Raw genomic sequence first — 20,293 nt, 5'->3', positions numbered from 1 at the left:
TCTTCCTCTTGGCATTTTAAGAGCTAAATAACGACACTCTGCTTCACCTTCCCCTAGAAGAGCTTGCACAGAAGGCGACTCCTCCCAGGCTGTGCCTGTAGGGAGCCCGTGCACGGGACCCCTGGAGTCAGGTGGCACTTCACTCATTGACTGTCAACACTCGTTCCACATGCGTGTTTGAGTGAGGCAGGGGGTAGGTGGTCTGCCTTCTCTTGACGGGACCAACGCCACTTTACTGATCCTGCTCTCCACACCTTCTGGGCACCGCTTGTGGCCAGCTCCTGCCTTAAAACCGAGAAAAGCTTCTACAGTGAAACTTGGGGCAGATTGGGAAGTGGCAGAGCCTCTGCCCTGTCCAAACCCTAAAATGCAAAATGCGGGCTTGGATGTGGAGAGTCTTCTAATCTCAATTTTGCCTCTTTCTAGCTGTGTGACTTGAAGCGAATCACTTAAAACCTGTTTCCTTATCTGTAAAATGCGTGTAAAAAGGTCTGGCTAAGAGGACAACTATCCATGCACCATTATACGTGGACAATCTTTTGAGTCCGAGGAGAGCTAACTACACCTTCAGGTGGGCCCTGGGCCCGCGGTCTTCTACCTCCCCCGCTCCCCACCTCCGCGGGCCATCCTCAGGGAGACTGTGCCCCTAACCACCCAACGCGTGTAAGGTCCTGGCATCCCGGCCTTGTCGAGCCAGCTTGCGGGGCGCTGGGACGCTGCGACCAGGAGGCCACTGGTCGTGTGCAGTGCAGGAGAGAGCCCTCAAGTGTTGCAAACCACTGGACCGGGAGTCACGTGCGCGGGGAGGCCCGGCCGAGCCCCCACCTGCTGGCTCCAGCAGAGTTCTCGCCACCCAGACATCGCCTTCTCACCCGCGCCTCCCACGCGCGGTCTCCTGACTGGACGCGCCCTGCCCGCGGGGCCCACGCGGCAGGCGGGGCGAGCCGGGGCCTTTGTGTTCAAACCGCCCAATGGGCGGTGGCGGTGGGCGGTAAAGAGGGCGGAGCCTGGCCAATGGGCTGCGTCCTGTCAGGGTTGACTGACAGGCGCACACATACACACTCGGCCACGCGCGCGCCGCCCGGCCCCACTCGCGCAGCGCGGTTCTGCGCGGGCCGCATTGTCCGCCGCGCTCGCAGCTGCTGCCCGCCGGCCTTGTCCCGAGCAGTGTCTCCCCGGGCGCCCCGGACCCCCGCGCCGAGCGCCGTTCGCGGGATTCCGACCGGAGAAGGGGGCGCGTCAGGGTGGCACGGCGGGCCTCGGACGCCCCCGACCCGCACGAAGCAGCAGCCGCAGCAGGTAACAGCCGGCCATGGGCCTCCGGCGAGCGGACGCGTGTGGCAAGGGTGGTCTGCCGGCGTCGCCCGCCTCCCTGCGAGCGCCGGGCCCGGCCTGACCCTGGGGTCATCACTGGGCCGCTCCGGCCAGGGCTGAGCTGCCCAGGCCTGGCTATTCTCCGGGCCAAGCTGGGCCAGGCTCCAGCCCCGCCCGGCGCACGCCCCTGGGCCGGTCGGGAAGAGCCAGCGCCGTGCCAAGGCCATCCGCCCTGACTCATCTCTGTCGGGTCTCCGCCCCCAGGGCTGGCGCCCTACTGGTCCCCCCGGAGGGCGGATGTCTCCAGGCGGGACTTCCCTGGGCAGGACCTCCCCGGGAGGAGGAAAGTGAAGACCGGGCTGCCCCAAACAAGCCCAGGGCAGTGCCCATGTTTTCGTACCAGTCAGGCAGTTTCCAGGCAGTTTTCTGCCGCTGCCTGTCAGAACTCCGGGAACAGGAGGAAGGCCCGTTTTGTTCAGTTCTAAAAAGAAACCAAACAAATAGGGGGCGGGAGTGTACTTAGAGCCAAGAAGCAGGGAAGGCTCAGGCTCGTGGCTGGTGAAAACCTCTGCAGGTTCAGCGAGTAGGGAATGACGGAGGAGCGTTTTACAAGCCCCAGGAGGAAACACAGTGTGAAAATGGCCCGCGGAAGATGCCCAAGATCTCTGTTAAGTCTGAACACTGCATAGACATTGTCAGATAAGTTTGCGATTGGGGTGGAGGAAGGTGAAGTTGAGAAAAGGATGTGGTTCAGCCCAGAAGTGGGGAGGGATGTTTTAGCGTGAGGGCTTCTTAGCTGATCGTCCGTGTTGGAGGGGTGCTGTCTATTCTCATATGCAAAATATTTTAGCTTCTAGAGACTCATCTCCTGTTTGTTTTGGAGAGCGAAGCTTAAACCTTTTTCAGCTTGTGAAATCCAAACTCAGTTGCAAACTGTTTTGTGATACCAGCATGCACCAAGAAAGACTGAGAGCACCCCTAGGAGGAAGGAGGCGCTGACAGTTTTCAGCACCCCCATAAGAATATTTATGTTCTTGTCAGTCCCAGCCTTCAGTATTGTGTAAACACATTGCTGTGTTTCTCCCCAGAGTGAAGGCCTCCACTTCAGCAGGGCAGGAGTTAAGAGGAGGGGCCAGCTTTCAGGTGGGGAGGGCAGGAGTCTGGGTGGAATGACCTTATAAGGATTGGAATATAGAAAAGAACCCAGGCCAACTTCCTGCTTTGGCCACTACCAGTCAGTCCTTTACCAACACCGGCTAGAACCAGGGAAGGATGTCAGGTGAACATCCCCCCTGAGAAGATGCCAATGAGACCAAGACAGGAGGCAGCTTGTTTTTCAGAAGAGAACTTTCTAGAATTCTCCAGCTGGACTAACCAGACCTTCTGGTTTCCATAGTCTGAGTTGGGAAGTGTCAGAGCCTATGCCCACCACACAACTCAGAAAACTAGTAACTTAAGTATCAACCAGGAATATTAGAAGCGACAGCAAGTCACAAGTACGAGGACCTCTGGAGTGGGCCGAAGTAAAATGACTTCGTAGCGTGGGCTGGCAGCGTGGGCTGGCAGAAGCGGCACTTTGACGCTCCTCACACTGGTAATCCGAGATTTTGAATTTGGGTTTCTGGAGCCAATTGGCCCTCCCCGGGCGGGAGAAGGCCTCCTTTTGCCAGGCCGTTCACCTGCACCTCCTCCGAGTCCTAGTTATCAGTTCCAGAGTCTTGATTCCCTCCCCCGGAATCCCACACTTGCCACTGCACCGCCCTGTTTGGTTAGTTTGTTAACAAATATTTGTTGTGTAACAGTTCTGTCTACAGCCTGTTCTGAACACATTTGAGGCTATCAAGGACGCTAGCTGGGGACACGGCACATTCTTGAAGCAACTTGAAAACCTTGGTGGGATGGACAGAGCCAGACCCTGGCACGTGTCAGATGGGAGCTCAAACCCTGGCTCTGTCACTTGCAGGCTGGGTGGCTGTGGGCAAACCACTGGTCAGCTCGGCATCCCAGGCTCCTCCCTTGCACAATGGGGCTAATGACGTCTCCCTGGCCTATAGGAGCCGAAGTGGGCATGTAAGGGGCCAGGCCCCTAGGGGCCACTGACAGTGTTCTAGCATCCCTGTCACGAGCAGACGTCCCGTTGCTGCTGCGCGGGGACCAGCCGCAGGGCAGCCAGCACGCAACCGCTGTCAGAGTGCAGGGGCCTGTGCCAGGGACAGGTTCTCTGGTGTCACAGTTGGACGGGGCCCTGATCAATGAGTAGAGCTGCAAGGAAAGGAAAGGGTGTCCCACGGGGGAAACGGCTAGACGGAGGTTCGTTCAGCATCTCTTGTATGCCTGGCGTGTGCCGTGTGTGCCCAGTGTGTGCCGCACGTCACGGGGTATGGAAGGGACAGTGCTGGCTCTCATGGAGCTCGCTGTCAATAAACTGAAAATTGGGAAACCTTGTGGAAAGCGGCTACCTGGGCACTGGGTGAGCTACCCTCCGGGCAGGGTGCGGCCTGCAGGCCTGTGGCGGGGAGGGTGGTACTGTCACCCACGTCTGGGGCTGTTGTGATCAAATGGGGGGAGCGGTGTTGGGGGTCTGTCCAATGGGAGAAAGTGCCTCCTGTCTCTCCACCCCCAGGGAGGAGCCACCAATAGCCCCGCCTCACACCTCACCAGCCCTCCTTTCTCTCCCAAATCTCTCTTTAGGGGAAGGGTCCCCCTCCCACCTCATCATGTCTCGTCGAAGCCAGCGCCTCACGCGGTACTCCCAGGGTGACGATGATGGCAGCAGCAGCGGTGGGAGCTCCGTGGCAGGGAGCCAGAGCACCCTGTATAAAGACAGTCCTTTCAGGTAGGGGACCGCCACCACGCCCATGCATCGTGCTGGTGCTCAGCACAGAGGGCTTGCTGGCCCTTTCCTCTTGTGATCTTTATGGGCAGAGATAAGATGCCCGCGTCCAGCCAAGGAGGCATCCCCACCTCCAAGGAGGCCAGGACCAGCACCGTTCCCCCTCCCCTGCTGTAAGCCAGGCTCTGCCCTTGGGCTCAGAGAACAGGAAGTGGGGAGAGGCAGCGTCAAGGACGGGCCAGGCCGGAAGCCCTAGCAGTGCAAGCTCGGCCCCCCGCCCCCCCCCCCCCCCCCACCCCCCGCTCCCGAGAACCCCTTCTGCTATGGGCGGGAGTGCCCGGCTGGTCATCCTCCGGACCCACACCATGCGCAGGGCCTCGGCAGGGCCAGCCAGGGGGCCGAGGAGAGAAGTGGGTCCCATGGGCGCCAGGAAATGAGTGAGACGGGCGCCCACCTCATTCTGCCCGCCCCCCGCCCTCACAGACATGGGCCCCGATGGCAGCCCCTGAGGTTCCTGGAGGCCAGGCTGGCTTCTGCTGAGTGTTCAGTGGGTTGTAGAAATTACTACTCCGTTAAGAAGCATGAGAGGAAAAAAAAAAACTTGGCTTTGAAGTGAGAGACCTGGATTTGAATCTCAACTTGATCACCTGGAAGATCTGCCTGCTAGTGAGATATGGAGTTAGCAGGAGCAGAGAAGCTACCTGTGCCCCACAGACAGCCAGTCAGTGGCTGGGAGCTGCTAGTTGCCTAGCAACAAGGCCAACCCACTCACCGCAGGAGGGCACTGTTGCCGGCTTCCGATTCCTGGCTGGGCTTACCTGCCTGTTCCCCCTCTGGCTCATACCCGCAGGACCCTGAAGAGGAAATCTGGCAACACCAAGCGCCTCTCCCCGGCCCCCCAGCTGGGTCCCTCCTCCGATGCACATACCTCCTACTACAGCGAGTCCATGGTCCAGGAGTCCTACTTCAGCAGCCCGCGGGCTGCCTCCCTCGCCAGGAGCTCCATCCTGGGTGACCAGCTGCACCGGGATCCCTACTGGAGTAAGTGTCTGTGGCCCTCCGCCCCGGGCTGTGCTTCCTCTGGAAACTTAAGGTCCCCAATGCCAGCTGTCCTCCCCACCCAGGGTTTCTAAACCTGCTGGGTCAGACGGGGCTGCCCGGGTTCAGAAACCCTCGGAAAAGCCACAGGTGTCTAAATTCCCAGGCCCCTTTAGAGGACGAAGTAGCCGCAGAGCTGCTCCAAGCCCAGGAGACAGAGGAGCCGGACCGAGGTCACCCTCCCGGGGACCCAGAGACCCAGGGAGAGGCCGAGGGCGGACAGACTCCAGCTGTCCATCAGGGTGTCCCCACAAGGCCCCCAGGAACACCCTCCTCAGCGTCTCTGTGCCCCAGGAGAACACTGAGCTCTTCCTTCCACAGGCGAGGACCTGCGGGTGAGGAGGAGGAGAGGCACCGGGGGCTCCGAGAGCAGCAAAATCAACGGGCTGGCAGAGACCAGGCTCTCCGAGGACTTCCTCGGGTCTTCCTCGGGCTACTCCTCTGAGGACGACTACGTAGGTAGGCGCGCTCAGCAGGTGCCAGGACCACTGGGTCGGGGGGAACTGGGGGAGGCATCCCTGACAGCTTGGGACAGCGTGGTGCCTGGCAGGGGCCTCCACAGATTGTCCGGGCATCCCTCCTGTGCCCCTGTAGCACCCTGAGGCCCGGCCTGGGGCGCCGTCCCTGTCCCACTAGGCCTGTGGTCAACTCCACTCTTTGGCTCGTTTCCAGCAGGCGTTTTAACGCAGGCTTCACACAGAGGAGAGGCCGCGCCCCTTGGTCTGGGGCTGAACACTGGTTGAGGGGGTGCCCATGAGGGGACAGATGCAGGCAAGGAGCTCAGGGGAAATACAATGTCAGAAACCTATGGAAAGTTCCTTCAGCAGATGACCACTGGTCTGCTAGGCGCCGGGCCTGCGTGGCACTCCCGGAACGTGAAGGAGAGTGCTACGTGGTCCCAGCTCACAGTCTAAGGGAAGAGACAAGTAACAGGCAGGCCGCCTGTCCCAGGGCCCCTCCAAGCGAGGACACACTGAGCTGGTTCCCTCCCTGCCCCCGCAGGATACCCGGAGACAGACCAGCGGGGCTCAGAGTCACGGCTGAGGAGTGCTGTCTCTCGGGCAGCCTCCTTTCTCTGGACAGTGGTCACCTTCCCAGGTGGGTGCTGGCTATTCTGCACACGACAGCTTCCTTCCCTACAGCAGCCCCTTCTCATCCATCTCCATGGTGGGGCATCCAGCCCCCATAGAGAAACTGTGGGACCACCCAGGAAAGCTCATACTAGAATAATCACTGGGAGCCAGTTGCTGAGCAGGCAGGTGGGATTAGAGGAACCGGGTAGCCCTGTGACAGGACAGAGGTGTCCTGCTGGTCAGTGTGACTAGGGGCAGGGAGGACCACAGGTGGAGAGAGAGTGGTGCTCCGAAACCATCACCGGCTCAAGGTGACACCTGAACGTGACGGTCCCTCTTTCAGGCCGGCTCTTCAGACTCCTCTACTGGTGGGTCGGCACCTCCTGGTACCGCCTGACGACAGCCGCCTCCCTCCTCGACGTCTTCGTTTTAACCAGGTGAGCAAGACACCTGCCTGGGCAATGAATCAGAAAGTCCCAGACAGAAGAGTCAGACAAGCCTAGCCTCCGCCTGCTGGTCTGGCCTCAGGCTCTAGCCCAGCAGTGGCAGTTCCCGGGACATTCAGAGTCCCATCCCTCGTGGCCCTGTGACGACCTAGGCCCCAGGGTTTTCCACCTGTGTTGAGGAGTGACCTGAGGATGAGTGTGTTTGTGCCCCAAGTCCCTGTCCCAGCAGACACGGGACTTGGGGACTGGCCCCTCGGCAGTGGAAAGAAGGCCGAGCCAGGGAGTCAGGGTCCCTCGGGCTGTGGCCCAGAGTGGGGTGGGCAACGAGCTATGCTGAGGAGAGGGGCAAGGATGGACTCATGTCACCAAAAAGGAAAGAAAGAAAGGAAAAGCAAAGAAAAGAAAAGAAAAGAACGAAAAAGAAAGAAAAGAAGGTTTCTTGTTTTTCTAAAAGAAAATGTTGTTTAGGGAGTTCCGTATTTTTTTTTCTTTCTGTATTTGCTTGCTTAGAGGACCTCTATATACGAAAATGTTAGTTGCTGCAAAGATTCCATTACTTATTCTTAATAATGTCAGTAAAATTCACAGAGTCACAATTGTCCCCATTACTCCAAGACCTCTGCAGAGTCCAGTCTGGCCCTGGCAAGACAAGATACGCAAGGGCGTCCCGTCGGCCCTAGTTTAGCACTCAGGGAAAAAATTTCAGGGGACTCCCAAGGGGGGAGCAGGGAGCCTGGAGGCCTGGGGCCCTCCCGACCCCTCCAACTGCCCTGCTCACCACTCCCTCCCACGGTCCAGGCGCGTCGCGTCCCTGAAGACATTCCTGTGGTTCCTCTTGCTGCTGCTGCTCCTTACTGGCCTGACCTACGGTGAGCTGACCCGCTGTCTCAGGAGATAGGCAGGATGAGAGCGGCCGGACGGGGCTGGTGAGCCAGCGGGGCAGGGCAGAGTGTGGGCGGAGGCGGCGCTGAGCAGGGCCGAGAACTAGAGGGATGGCCATCTCCTACCAAACAGGATGGAGGTGGGATGAGGGGGCTCAGACCAAGCCTGGGCACCTCCGGAGCCCGGACCCCTAGGCCTCTCCCGCCTTGGTCTCCAGTGTCCCCTGCTGACCAATGCTGCTGCGTTCTCAGGGTGTCCAGTGGGTGAAAGGGGAAATGCCCCTACCCCCTGACCTCGTCCTCAGTTTGGGTAGCTGCACCCAATTGCCTGGCACATCGGGAGGAGCCTTAGAGCCACCTAGGCTGGGACATGCCTAGCGTAGGAGTATTGGGGTAAAAACTGGGGGCTCTGATCGACGCTGTTGTTATTAACGATCATTTTCCCTCCATTCCAAATCAGGACAGAGTCTGGGTGAGTGAATTATTATTACAAGGTCAAGTTCTATCTTTAGCTATCTTTAAGATCAAAGCAATGAAGTAATAAAGAGAAGAAAGTATGCCTCTTGCACTAAGATGCCTAGCATCATGAGATGCTCTACATTGTCCCAATCTCGATCATGGGAGTTCGGATTTGTTACATAGTTGTAATCATTGTGTGTGTGTGTGTGTGTGTGTGCGCGCGCGCACGCGTGCGCACACACACACATTCATGTCAATTTTTCATTTGACAATTTCACATGAGTTTCCTCCATGGCTCCCAGGCTTTAATGATTGTACCATTTATAATGAAAGATCATGCTTTATTATTTGTTAGAGAGTTGGTTATATAGGTTTAGTATCTATCTGACTTGTATTTTTTTTTACCAATACCAAGGTAGAACATTTTGCCAAGTGTTGATTTCCTCTTTGTTTCCTATTATAAGAACAGCTTGTTCACATCCATTGGAAACTGGGCATCACCCTTGAAGTTGTAATACCCTTTATAATTGCACATCATCTTGTTCAGGAAGCACTTTCCCATAAGTCAACGCAGCTGAATTTGGGCTTCACCTCCCCCCGCGGAGTTGGTGATGCCCTGCGATGGCATCCCAGAGCAGACGCCTGTCAGGAGTCTCAAAGGCAGGGGGCGGGCGGAGGGACTTGCTCCGGGAGTGCAGTAAGTGAGAGTGTGTCCAGAGGGTCTCACTCAAAGCCTGGTGGTCATGTGCTTCGTGTTGCACCTGCTCCTGGCCTCCTGGCTGATGAGTGGCAAGTGTGGCATCTTACTGAATGGAGACTCCTCAGCCAACATGGCTTTTTCCGGCGCCCTCACCCCTGCACACATGCACACGTGCATGCGCACAGCTCAGAAATAAACACATCGCAAACAGAGGGCCGCTCAAGCAAGATGTGAGCATCCCTGTGTGTCTGTGTCCTCGTGCCCTGTCCTGGAGCCACAAGCAGCCTCTCTAGCAGGCATGTTCCGTATCAGTGATTCTCAACCAGGGCCCAGTAGAGTCACCGTGGGGGGCTTCTAAACCTCACTTGCGCGGTCGCCCCAGGCCAATGAACGTACTCTGTGTGGAGGGTGGGCCAGTTTTTTTCCTCTGGGAGCACGTATTACACCAGTTTTGACAACTTCATTCTTGTCGTGTCACATCTTATCTTCCGTCACTGGCTTTCCTTTCTCCCGTTTAAACAGCTCTTTGGGGCGTTACATATGTAATTCCTTTCACTGGGACCGAGACTGTCTTTGCTTCCACGGCTCATTCACAGCCCTCAAAGCTCTCACTGAGCATCTCAATGAGTCTTCTTGCGGGGCAATTAGGACCTTCCTTCCCCTTCTCCAGCATCCTTGAAAGTTGTCAAGAGCAAATGAAAAAAAATCTTGTACCTTCTCTACCAAAATTACTGATTCAGGTTATGTGTATGGACTTTTGTGTGTTTGGTCTTTTTATGACAAATGTTCATCTGTGTATTATATATGTGGTATGTTTTCTGACACTGGGTGTTTTAAAAGCTTCCTGGGTGGTTCTGATGTAAAGCCTGGGCTGAGGACCCCCATCAGGGCCTCTGGGTTCCAGCCCTGGACCATCCCTGGCCAGGTTAGCCGTCTTCTCCAGGCTTGAAAGATGAGGCCCCCTGAGGGGATGTGGGAATGCACTTGCTCTGGAGCTGGGCCGTGGCAGTCGCTGCCCCAGAGCAGGATGGGAAGCGCCTGCCCCCGTCCGGCCTGCTGGCGGGAGTACCCCTTGGCTTGTGTGAATGAGCTGGGCCTCTGGGAACCACTGGTCAGGCTGCCGTCCTCACTGTGTGCGCCTTCTTGCGCATGGCCCCCGGCCTGGGTAACCATCCCTCCCCTGTGTACAGGTGCCTGGTATTTCTACCCCTACGGGCTGCACACGCTCCACCCCGCTGTAGTCTCCTGGTGGGCTGCGAGGGGCGGCGGCCGGCAGCAAGAGGTGTGGGCGTCCAGAGATTCCTCCTCACACGCCCAGGTGAGTATCTTAGTGCGCGAGTCCTCCCTCAGCCCATTCGCAGTTGGTTTCCCTGCACTTACGCCTGACACATGGAGCTGAGGAGGGGTGCGTCGTAGCTGGGGCCCTGGGCCACCTCCCTGGCTCCACTTTCTCTGGCCCTTGGAGTGTACGTATTGGGAGGCAGTTTACATAGACATGACTCAGAACCATCCCAAAGTTAGTTGGCATCCTAAGCCCAGAAAAGGAATCAGACAAGTCATCTTGTTTGCTTTGTTCCTTTCAATATAATTTCTCAAATACAGGGTGGGGCAAAAGTAGGTTTACAGTTGTTTGTTTGGAAAATAACAATAATTAATAAATAATAGTACAAGAATAAACTTTGTGTTTTGTGCACTCACAACTGTAAATGTACTTTTGCCCCACCCTGTACTTATTGAGCATCTTCTGTGAATAAGGTAATAGCCTGGTGAGTTACCTTTAGCACAGGCACCCTAAAATCAGTGCCTTGAAAGTACAAGCATGTGATTAGCTCATGAGTCCATGGGTCCCCTGGCTGGTTCCTCTGGTCTGAGCAAGGACAGGCTGGTCTTGACTGGGCCCCCTCATGTGTCTGCAGCCAGCTGGTGGGTCAGCAGGGCGGGCTGTGCTCCACCCGCACTCTCGTTGTCCAGCAGGCTAGTCCGGTCACGTTCTCACGGCAGCCGTGCAAGTTTCCAAGGGTGCAGAATCGGGCCAGGCCTTCTGGGGCCCCAATTTGAAACTAGCACCCTGTCACTTCCTCCACATTCTGTTGGCCTCAGCAAACCCCAGAGGCAGTACAAATGCAAGGAGGGGAAGCACCTGCAGGCTGCATCGCACAGGGCGCACACATGGGGGAGGGAAGGGCCGCGGCTGCTTTGCAGCCTGCCAGAGGCGGATGGAGCAGGCCCAGGCCTCAGCTGCGCTCTGGGAGAGCCCGCGGTCCAGGGAGGGCGGGCTGGTGGCAAGGACACAAATCCCCGGGCTGTGTGTGCGCGCCTCCTGGGGTCCACAGTGGGAACTTAAAACTCCTTATTGCAGTTACTGAGCTTTGTTCACATCTTGCTGAGGTTAACTTGGTGTCACTGTTGTAACCATTTATTTTGGTGGTGATTAGTTTCTGGATCATGATCTTATTATTTCATAAAATAATGACATAAGTTTTCCTTTTTAAATCATTAGTAAAGATATTAAATACAATTTAATTTCAGGGCCACCTTTTTGTAAAAGAGGGAAGGAGGAAGGAAGGAAGGAAGGAAGAAAGGGAGGGAGGGAGGGAGGGAAAAAGAAAGAAAGGAGAGTTGTATTTGCATAAAGACACTAATAAAAAGAGTCACCAGATTTGGGCAGGGAGGTGGTGAGGGCGCAGGGTGGAAGCCGGCAGAGGTTGGGAGCATGACTTTTTACTGTTTGTTTGCTTTTTGAGTCATGCAAAAAAAATGGAACTTTTAAAAATTAGAAGCAACCTCTGTACCCAGTGTTCTTGCCCTTTGATACTTGACAGACTGCGTTTTATGTTTTCTCTTGGCAAAGATTTTTGTTGCGAAGCCAACAAGGTTCTCAAAATTCATGGCACACTATCAAATGCCACCCTCCGGTCCAAATGACTTGTGTTCTGTCTTCTCCCTGGGGCACCAAGAGGAAAAAGAAAGCCTTTTCCAATTATCTGGTCATTTAGCCATAGTCACCAATGGAAGAAGTGGAAGCTGCTGAAAGTTGGCAGCTGAACCTTAATCCCACGCTCTCCCACGCACGTGCACCTCGTGGGCGCCGGCGGGGAGGGGCCCGGCCCAGCAGGCCACCCAGCCCCTGTGGCCATCCTGCGGTTTCTTCCTATCCTCTTCTTGGGCTATCCCTCCACCCTCTTCTGGGAGGGCACTGTGTCCTCTCCTCCCCATCCCACATCACTCCTTTTTGGGGGTTAGACGCCCCCAGCCTGCTGTGTGTCCCTGTACCCTGGGCTTCACTGTCACCAAGCCGCCAAGTCCTTTCCCTGCTTAATGACTTGCATGCCTGCAGGGCAGAGAGACTGTCCCGAGCACCTCACACCCTCGCGTGTTTACTGCGATTGGATACGTCTAGGACTCTCCCCTTTCTCTTCTCGGGCCCCTCACCTCTGTGGTTTTCCCACCTGCCACGCCAGGCTGAGCAGCGCATTCTGTCCCGGGTACACTCTTTGGAGCGGCGCCTGGAAGCTCTGGCCGCCGAATTTTCCTCCAACTGGCAGAAGGAGGCCTTGCGCCTGGAACGCTTGGAGCTGCGGCAAGGGGCCACTGGTGAGGGAGGAGGAGGCAGCCTGAGCCAGGAGGACACGCTGGCGCTCCTGGAGGGGCTGGTGAGCCGTCGCGAGGCCGCCCTGAAGGAGGACTTCCGCAGGGACACTGCCGCCTGGATCCAGGTCAGGGAGAGGAGCTGTGGTCTCCGGGCTAGAGCTGGGGGTCGTGTGTGAGTGACATCGTGAGAGTGTGGGGTGGAGGGAGCGAGACCCCGCGCACCCTGCTGTGACAGAGACAGCTCTGCCACTTGGCAGTGACCTCCGCTAAGTCCTAGTTTCCTCCTCCTTAAACCAGATGCACTCCTGCCCTTGCCCCGCCCCCACCCCCGCCCGCGAGCACAGGGGAGTGCAGGGTGCCTGGCACAGCGCCTGGCCATGTAGGTCACAGCCAGGCTCCCGCATTTGCAAGAAGCACTGCAGCAGAAGGGCCGGGAGCTGCAGGTCACCCTCACAGGGGCCTGGTTTGGGTTCCAGTCACACCACTTATGGTGGTGAGTGGCCGTCCGAGCGCAGCTCAGGGGAACCCTCCACCTCTCTCACTGTGCCCGACAGGAAGAACTAGCCACCCTGAGAATGGAACAGCAACAGGACTCGGAAGACCTCTTTAAGAAGATTGTCCAGGCCTCTCAGGTTGGTGGGCCTGGGCACTGGGGCCTGCAGCGGCCTCCAATTCAACATCTGTTCCTGGGCCGAGACACATCGGGCTCCTGAAGGGCCCGCTTAGACGCAGAACAAGGCGCGGTGCGCAGTCTCCAGACTTCTGCTCAGACTGAGCCCACCTGGGCAGAAGGGCTCTGAGGGATGCCCTGGGAGCGGGCTGGGGGTGGGAAGGGTCGCTTTCAAGAAGCACATGGTATTGGGTCTAACGTGCTGAATGAATGAGTGAACTTAAGGGTGCCCAAGTACGCCAGACACTGGGTGACACTCTCCTGAGGACCTTGACCAGGAGGCCAGTTTGGCCTGTGCTGGAGCCGTTGGGAGACGCTGGGGCAGGGGTGTGGTTAAGCAAAGACCCCAAAGGGAACAGATCCAGCTCTGGGAGGCCAGCTGCTCTGAGCCTGACGTCGCTTGCATCTCTCCCATGTCCCTGCTAACAGGAGTCCGAGACTCGCCTCCAGCAGCTGAAGGCCGAGTGGCACAGGTAACAGGCCCTGCAGGCTGGCCGAGGTCCGCCCCCACCCCCCCCCCCTCCCCTGCCCCAGGCGGGATCGGTTGGGGGCCGGGTGCAGAGCCCCAGAGCAGGGTTCTGGCTGTGTTCCAACCAGAGACAGGGTGGTGGAAGCCTAGCTCAGGACCGCAGGCGTAGAGCCTGTCCCTGAGGTGCACGGAGGTTGGTGGTGGGGCTGTGCAGAACTGGGATTTGTGGGTTTAAGTAGGTAGACCACCTTCCCTGTACAGCCGCAAGCAGCTGCCTTCCCGTGCTCAAGACGCCACACTCCCCTGTGGAAGGTGTGAGCAGCTGAGGCCGAGTGAGTGATGGATCTGGCCTTAGAGAAGGAGCAGGATAAGGATGGGCTTCCTGGGCAGTGGAAGCCCTGGATGGACACAGCCAGGACCTCCAAGAGGAGGCCTCGCATTCCCCCATCTGTGGTGGAGATCCTGGCATAAGGAGCCTGCACGGAGATCCTCACCAGAGATCCGAGGCTTACCCTTTTCTCTTTGGGAGCAGGATGACCCAGGAGTCCTTCCGCGAGAGCTCCATGAAGGAGCTGGGGCGGCTGGAGGCCCAGCTGGCAGGCCTGCGGCAGGAGCTGGCCGCCCTGACCCTGAAGCAGAACTCGGTGGCAGACCAAGTGGGCCTGCTGCCGCAGCAGCTCCAGGCCGTGCGGGATGACGTGAGTCGGAACTGTCCAAGTCCCCTGCTGAACGCCCCTCCCCCCAGACCGTCTGTCTTTGGAGTCTGCATGGGGCAGAGCGCTTCCCGCCCCTGCGGCCCATTGGTCTCAGAAGCCCCGGCCCTTGACTTGACACAGACGCTGGCTTCCTTTGATGGGGGTTCTTCCCACTTTTATATCCAGAACATGGAGGGTGGTTCATAGCCCTTTCCCCCGGGAGGCGCAAGCAAGCTCCACTCCTTCTTTGCCCTGCTACCCAAGCTGCTGGCATCCCCGACTGAGACCCTTCCTGGGCCCCTAGGTGGAGTCTCAGTTCCCTGCCTGGATCAGCCAGTTCCTTGTCCGGGGCGGCGGAACCCGCACTGGGCTCCTCCAGCGAGAAGAGATGCAGGCTCAGCTGCAGGAGCTGGAGAAGAAGATCCTCGCCCACGTGGCCGAGATGCAGGGCAAGTCGGCCAGGGAGGCGGTAGCCAGCCTGGGGCTGAGGCTGCAGAAGGAAGGAGTGATCGGGGTGACGGAGGAGGTGAGGACTATGACCGCCCCCCCCCCCCCAGCCCCGACTTGCGCGCGCGCACGTGCGCACGCACTGCTTTCCTAGCTGGGAGCCATAGACCAGCAGAGTCCCACACTGCCAGCTCCCTGGTACGTCCCAGGACCCCAGGGACGTGCAGGAGGCTCCAGTGCTGGCTTTGGGTCTGGTACGGGAGGCTGGAGGCACACCTGCGTGGAGCAAGCACAGAAGGAGGGAGTCCGCCTGCGGGCCCCCGGCCCCCAACCCCCAGCGGGGGGGCACATGGGCAGGTGTCTCCTTCCTGCCACAGCGGCCCTGTGTTTTAGGAGGTGCGCCGCATTGTAAACCAGGCCCTGAAGCGCTACAGCGAGGACCGCATCGGGATGGTGGACTATGCGCTGGAATCGGGAGGTACGTATGCCACTCTTTTCTTGGCGCCAAGCCCTGGTGCCCACACCCACAGCCGCATCTGCCAGAGCAGCAGCGGTGCCAGGCCAGCAGGGTGTATGGGAAGTCCCCCCACCCAGAGCTCCTAATGAAGGCAACAACTGCCCCCAGGCGCCGGGACGTGCTGGGTGCCGTCCCTGCATGCGACGGAGCGGTTACAGCTGCTCTGTGGTCTGGGTTAGGTGTACAGACTGGGCATGGGGCACCTGCGCTCTGTCCCCAGAGGGGACACGGGCAGTAGTGGTCCCTCCTCAGGCTGCCTCAGTCCTTTAAGCCTGGTGACTTCCCCCCCCTGCTGTCCGTCCAGGCCCCGGTGCCCAACGCTTCCCTTCTTTCCCGTGTCAGGGGCCAGCGTGATCAGCACCCGATGCTCCGAGACCTACGAGACCAAGACGGCCCTCCTCAGCCTCTTCGGGATCCCCCTGTGGTACCACTCCCAGTCGCCCCGCGTGATCCTCCAGGTAGGCCCCCGGCGAGGGCGATGACCGGGGCCCAAGCAGAGCACATGTGTGGGGGGGGCAGCTGTCCCATCCCAGGTCAGCCGGGCTGCGCTCAGGGAGGGCTCTCTGTCACCAGCCCTGCATTGACCCGACTTTCTTCCCTTCTAGCCAGACGTGCACCCAGGCAACTGCTGGGCCTTCCAAGGGCCCCAGGGCTTTGCGGTCGTTCGCCTTTCTGCCCGCATCCGCCCCACTGCTGTCACCTTAGAGCATGTGCCCAAGTCCTTGTCGCCCAACAGCACCATCTCCAGTGCCCCCAAGGACTTTGCTGTCTTTGTGAGTATTGCGCCTGTGCAGGCCCAAGGGCTGCAGGGGTTCCGGGGGTCTCCACAGAGGATGACTTTGGGGTCATTCTTTGGCCGGGGGAGGGAAGCATGTTTGGAAGAGATGGTGCCAGGGTGGGAAATGGTACTGCGACCCCAGTTGTCTCAGGCTACGGAGGGAGAAGCAAGGCCCCAGGAGCTGAGTGACTTGTCTGCCATGGACCCCCGAGCAGCCCTATGTCCAGCACTCAGGTCCCCTGCAGTCCACCAGGGCGGGAGGGGACCAGCGTGGGAACAGGGAGAGGACTCCTCCCGCGCTGGCCAGGGCACGTGTCTAAGAGCAGTGCCTTCCCTTCATCCTTTGCTCTTTTCAGGGGTTTGACGAAAACCTGCAGCAAGAGGGGACACTCCTTGGCCAGTTCACCTATGACCAGGATGGGGAGCCCATTCAGACATTTTATTTTCAGGTACAGGATTCTGTTGTGCCAGCAGAGGTGGCAGATGTGCTTCCCCCTCCTTTCAGCAGATGCTTTCTGAGCAGCTACCCTGTGCTTGGCAGTGGGGGTTCAGAGCAGGAAGCCATAGGCCCTGGCCTCCTGCGGCACAAGGAACGGAACAGGGGCAGCTGTCCAAGTGGCTGGGGGGCGCGCTGGCCCGGCCAGTGCAGTGTGGCCACTCAACCAGAGTGGGCCCGTCTTCCAGGCCCTCGTTAGAAATGCAGGGTCCCGGGCCCCACCGCAGGAGGTGGGCTTCTTGGGGCCGCCGGGACCAGGAAGCTGCATTCTAGCAAGCAGCCCAGATGAACCGGATGCAGGGTCCCTGCAACTCCCGCCAGGGGTGAGGGCTTGGAACGCACTAGCGTGAAGCGGGGGTGTGAGGTGAAGGGGCAGGAAGAGGGCCCGGAGAGGCAGGCCAAGTGAGACCAGGCCAAAGAATTCCAGCCCCCAGGGCTGGGGTCGGGGCAGGGGTGGGCATCGCTGTTTCAGGCAGCAAAGTGACAATGTGGTGTGCGTTCTGATAAGACCCCTGTGACTGCGTGTAAGTGGTGAGTCTAAAAGGGACAACAGGCCTGGAGGCAGGGAGATGGGTTGGGAAGTGGTTGCAGGGAAGCAACCAGAGTTGACAGGCGGGGGTCTGATGTCGGAGAGGCGGCAGCACTGAACTGGGAGTGCCCCGGACAGCAGGGAAGGAGGGGTGGAGGCGAGGGCAGCCGGGCTGATGCAGGGCCAGGGCGGGTTTGCATGCGCAGCCTGAGTGCCTGCGTGGCAGTCCAGGAGCCGCAGCCCAGGCCGGACCCACGGGTGGGGCCATGGGAGGAGCTGGGGTTTCTCAGGGACGTGTGGGGCTGTGCCTTTAGGAGAGGGGGAGGGGAGGCCGCAGCGCAGGGGCTGGAGGGGCGCGGAAGGGCAGGGCACTGTGCTGGGGCGTCAAGGGAGGGGAGACCTGCTCCAGATGCTGGCTCAAAAATTGTCACATCTTGAGCATAGAGGACAGAGGCCTGATGGGAACTTAAAAAAGAAATTCTGCTTATTTCAAAGTAAAGGGATTTTTTCCCAACATCAACACAGAGCAGCAAACTCCACAAAGGTAGTTTGTCGGTTGACAGGCGGGACCCAGAACTCCCATGTTGTCAGTCTAGGATGAATCGTGCAGGTTTCACGTGGCCCTAGGTGGGCGGCCCTGTAGGGGCCCCTGGTCCCGCCAGCTGGGAACTCTCCTCCAGGGTCTGAGGACTGGAGCTTTGAAGTCCAGGTCTCTGCAAAGGCCCCGCGGGGTCCTTGCCCCTGCTGCCTGCTGTCAAGTGAGGTCTGAGGGCTCTGTGTCACTCTAACCCTTCTTTCTCCCCGCAGGACCCCAAAATGGCCACATACCAGGTGGTGGAGCTGCGCATCCTGACTAACTGGGGCCACCCTGAGTACACCTGCATCTACCGCTTCAGGGTGCACGGGGAGCCCAGCCACTAGACCTCCCGCGTGCTGCTGCCAGCCCGCTGGGAGGCCGGCCGTGCCCCGTGCCCCTCGCCCCTGGGCGTGGGGGGGCAGCGCCCCCGCCACTCCCCCACATGCTTGACCAGCGCACTGATGTCCAGGATCCAGAAACACTGGCCCGGTGGAGATAAGAACGAACACGCAGGGCTTTCCTGGCGGCGCGGCAGCTCGAGGGGCACAGCTGGCTCCAGCGTCTTTTGATCCTTCATTCTCCTTCTGCGCGGCATTGGCGTCTACTTCCCCTCCCGGAGGGTGTATATATGTAGCATATGGCGGGGGACTGAGAGGCGGGAGAGGCGGGAGCCTGTGGGGAAGCCCCTATGGCAGGCCCCTGGTGGAAGGTCGGCACCCAGGCGGCCGTTGGGCGTGTGTGAGTGAGGCTCCTGCCAAAGCCTCAGCCGGAGCGCAGGCCTGGGGCGGCGGAGTGAGGCCCTGTGGGAGGACGTGGGACGGGCAGCGGCCAGGAAGCTCCTGCCAGAGGGCGGCGGCTGGGCTCTCCCAAAGCCAGTGCCACCAACCCAGGGGAGCCCGGGCCACTAGGTCTCTGAAGGGCTTCTGTGCACTGTACTTGGCCCGGGTGCAGGTGGCCTGTGGGGTTTCTCGTACCCTAGGTCCGGCTCCTGTGAGCCTCCGAGGGGCCCAGGGGCCATCCCTGTAGGAGGACCCCCTCTGCTGGGGAACTACCTGCTTGTTCTCTTCTGATGCTGGGACTGGGGCCTGCCTGTCCCCTGGGCAACTTCGCCACATTCCCCCAAGATGCAGGGAGGCCAGTCTATCCTTTGACGCTAGGAGCACCTGGGGTCAGCTAAAAGGTGGGAGCAGGGGGCTTCCTGGGCTCCCCTGGTGGCCCAGGGATGACTGGGTCCCAGCGATATTCAGGGTATCACGGTGGGAGGCTGGCTGCCTGGTGGGCTCCGCCCCACCCCCATCGCAATCAGGCCCCTGGTGTGAGGGGCCCTCACCCTCAGCCACCCCCTTGGGGCTCTTTCAGCTCTTGCTCAGTTGTTTCCTTTCTGGCTTTTTTCTAGGGGGGCTGGGGCGGGGAGGGGGCTGGGGCAGGCAGGGGCCTGAGGCAGGGGGGTTTTGACCCAGCAGGCTCTGCTCTTATATGTAAATATTTTTCAAGGTCTGTTTTTTAACTGAAAAGCTAAGGGCTTGATTCCTGGCCCCGTTCTGTGGGGCCCTGGGTGTAACCCCGCTGCCAAGAGGGGCTGCCGTGCACACAGGCACCCTCAGGAGGAGGGCTGAGCCCGACGGGCTCCTGCAGGGCAAAGCCGGGGCATGGGCGCACCTCGGCCCCAGCCCCGGGCCCCCCCAGCACTGGCTCCCGCACGGCCTCTGCCCCCAACAGCCGTTTGGTTCTGTGCTCTTCTGTCACAAATGCTGCACTATTGGGTTCCTAATTTTGTATCTCCAGATTCTAATTTTTGGCTATGCAAAAAATAAATTATGCCCAGGACTAATGGAGTACGTGGTTTTTATCTGGCTGTTGCACGGGTGATCTGCTCTTGGGAAAACGAGGATGAATTCTTAGCCAAACAACGCCTCAAAGTCTAATTCCTACTTTAGAAACCAAGCCTCTCAGCTAAAACCCAGCTTTGATGGGGGCATGGGGGCCTGAGGCAGACCCTGCCTCAGTGATCCTGGGTTCGGGATGGGCAGGAGGCAGTCAGGTGGCTTTATTAGCCGATGCTGATGCACATTGTGAAGCAGGAGGCTTTCCCTGCATCACTTAGTGCCACCTGAGTAGAAGGTAGAACGTTCCCTGCTTACCTAGTGACTGTGTCAGCCTTCAGGGCCACGGCCCTCCTCCGTGGAATTAGAGATTTGCCCCTCGTATCTGTGCTGGGATGGGGCAAGGAAGGGGGTCCCCTGAAGAACCAGAATCTGCTAGCTCAGAGCAACAGGGCCTGGCCCTTCACTGTAACTGCACCCCCAGATTCAGCATCTCTAATGAGCTGCTCAAAGGGGCCTGGGACAGGCCCCTACCTGGACTCTCAAATGCACAGTCCTGATGTGCTGCCCGGCCCAGGGCCGGTCCCATAGCTGAGGGAATACATGAGCAGGTCAGCAAGGAGGAGCCTGCAAGCCCAGCCCTGAGGCTTTGGGCCGGCTACTGAACGCAGCTCAGCATCCGGGGAAAGAGCGAGTCCCACAGAAGGCTCACCTCCAGCCCATTTCACTCACACCTGCTCTGCAACCAGCACCATTCTTCAACAAAGGCGATATCACCGAGCGGTACCCGGTAACGGAGTCCCTGGGACTTGTCACACAGCCTGGGCTTGGGGCCTCTGCTCCTGCTCTCCCAGCCGGGGCTCCCAAACTATACTCGGCCTGTCTGCACATGGTCAA

General features: G+C 59.0%; 1 protein-coding gene across 3 annotated transcripts; it reads left to right on the top strand.

Moving 5' to 3' along the window:
• The first annotated feature begins 1,052 nt into the window (after positions 1–1,052).
• On the top strand, positions 1,053–19,417 carry SUN2 (Sad1 and UNC84 domain containing 2). 3 transcript variants are annotated; one of them, XM_054582390.1, is made up of 18 exons: positions 1,053–1,299; positions 4,006–4,150; positions 4,998–5,188; positions 5,567–5,704; positions 6,248–6,343; positions 6,662–6,755; positions 7,563–7,633; positions 9,995–10,122; positions 12,266–12,520; positions 12,950–13,027; positions 13,495–13,538; positions 14,067–14,232; positions 14,534–14,755; positions 15,070–15,154; positions 15,536–15,651; positions 15,799–15,966; positions 16,328–16,420; positions 17,804–19,417. In XM_054582390.1, the coding sequence occupies exons 2-18, from the start codon at positions 4,032–4,034 to the stop codon at positions 17,915–17,917; spliced, it is 2,178 nt and encodes a 725-aa protein (XP_054438365.1). In that variant the 5' UTR covers positions 1,053–1,299; positions 4,006–4,031; the 3' UTR covers positions 17,918–19,417. The 3 variants fall into 3 exon arrangements, with proteins under 3 accessions (XP_054438365.1, XP_054438367.1, XP_054438366.1); XM_054582391.1 differs by lacking the exon at positions 1,053–1,299 and adding an exon at positions 1,578–2,908; XM_054582392.1 differs by lacking the exon at positions 6,248–6,343.
• The last annotated feature ends 876 nt before the right edge of the window (positions 19,418–20,293 follow it).

Source organism: Pteronotus mesoamericanus, unplaced genomic scaffold (genome assembly GCF_021234165.1).
Source record: "Pteronotus mesoamericanus isolate MK-2021 breed Mesoamerican mustached bat unplaced genomic scaffold, CSHL_Meso_final contig_702, whole genome shotgun sequence".
In the NCBI taxonomy this organism is placed as follows: Eukaryota; Metazoa; Chordata; class Mammalia; order Chiroptera; family Mormoopidae; genus Pteronotus; species Pteronotus mesoamericanus.
This window is presented reverse-complemented; position numbering and strand designations above follow the sequence as displayed.

Excerpts from the sequence above, each read along its gene's own strand:
- SUN2 (XM_054582390.1), top strand. The coding sequence starts at position 4,032 with ATGTCTCGTCGAAGCCAGCGCCTCACGCGGTACTCCCAGGGTGACGAT. Across the intron at positions 4,151-4,997 it reads TATAAAGACAGTCCTTTCAG|GACCCTGAAGAGGAAATCTG; the intron begins GTAGGGGACCGC and ends TCATACCCGCAG. Across the intron at positions 14,233-14,533 it reads TCCAGGCCGTGCGGGATGAC|GTGGAGTCTCAGTTCCCTGC; the intron begins GTGAGTCGGAAC and ends CTGGGCCCCTAG.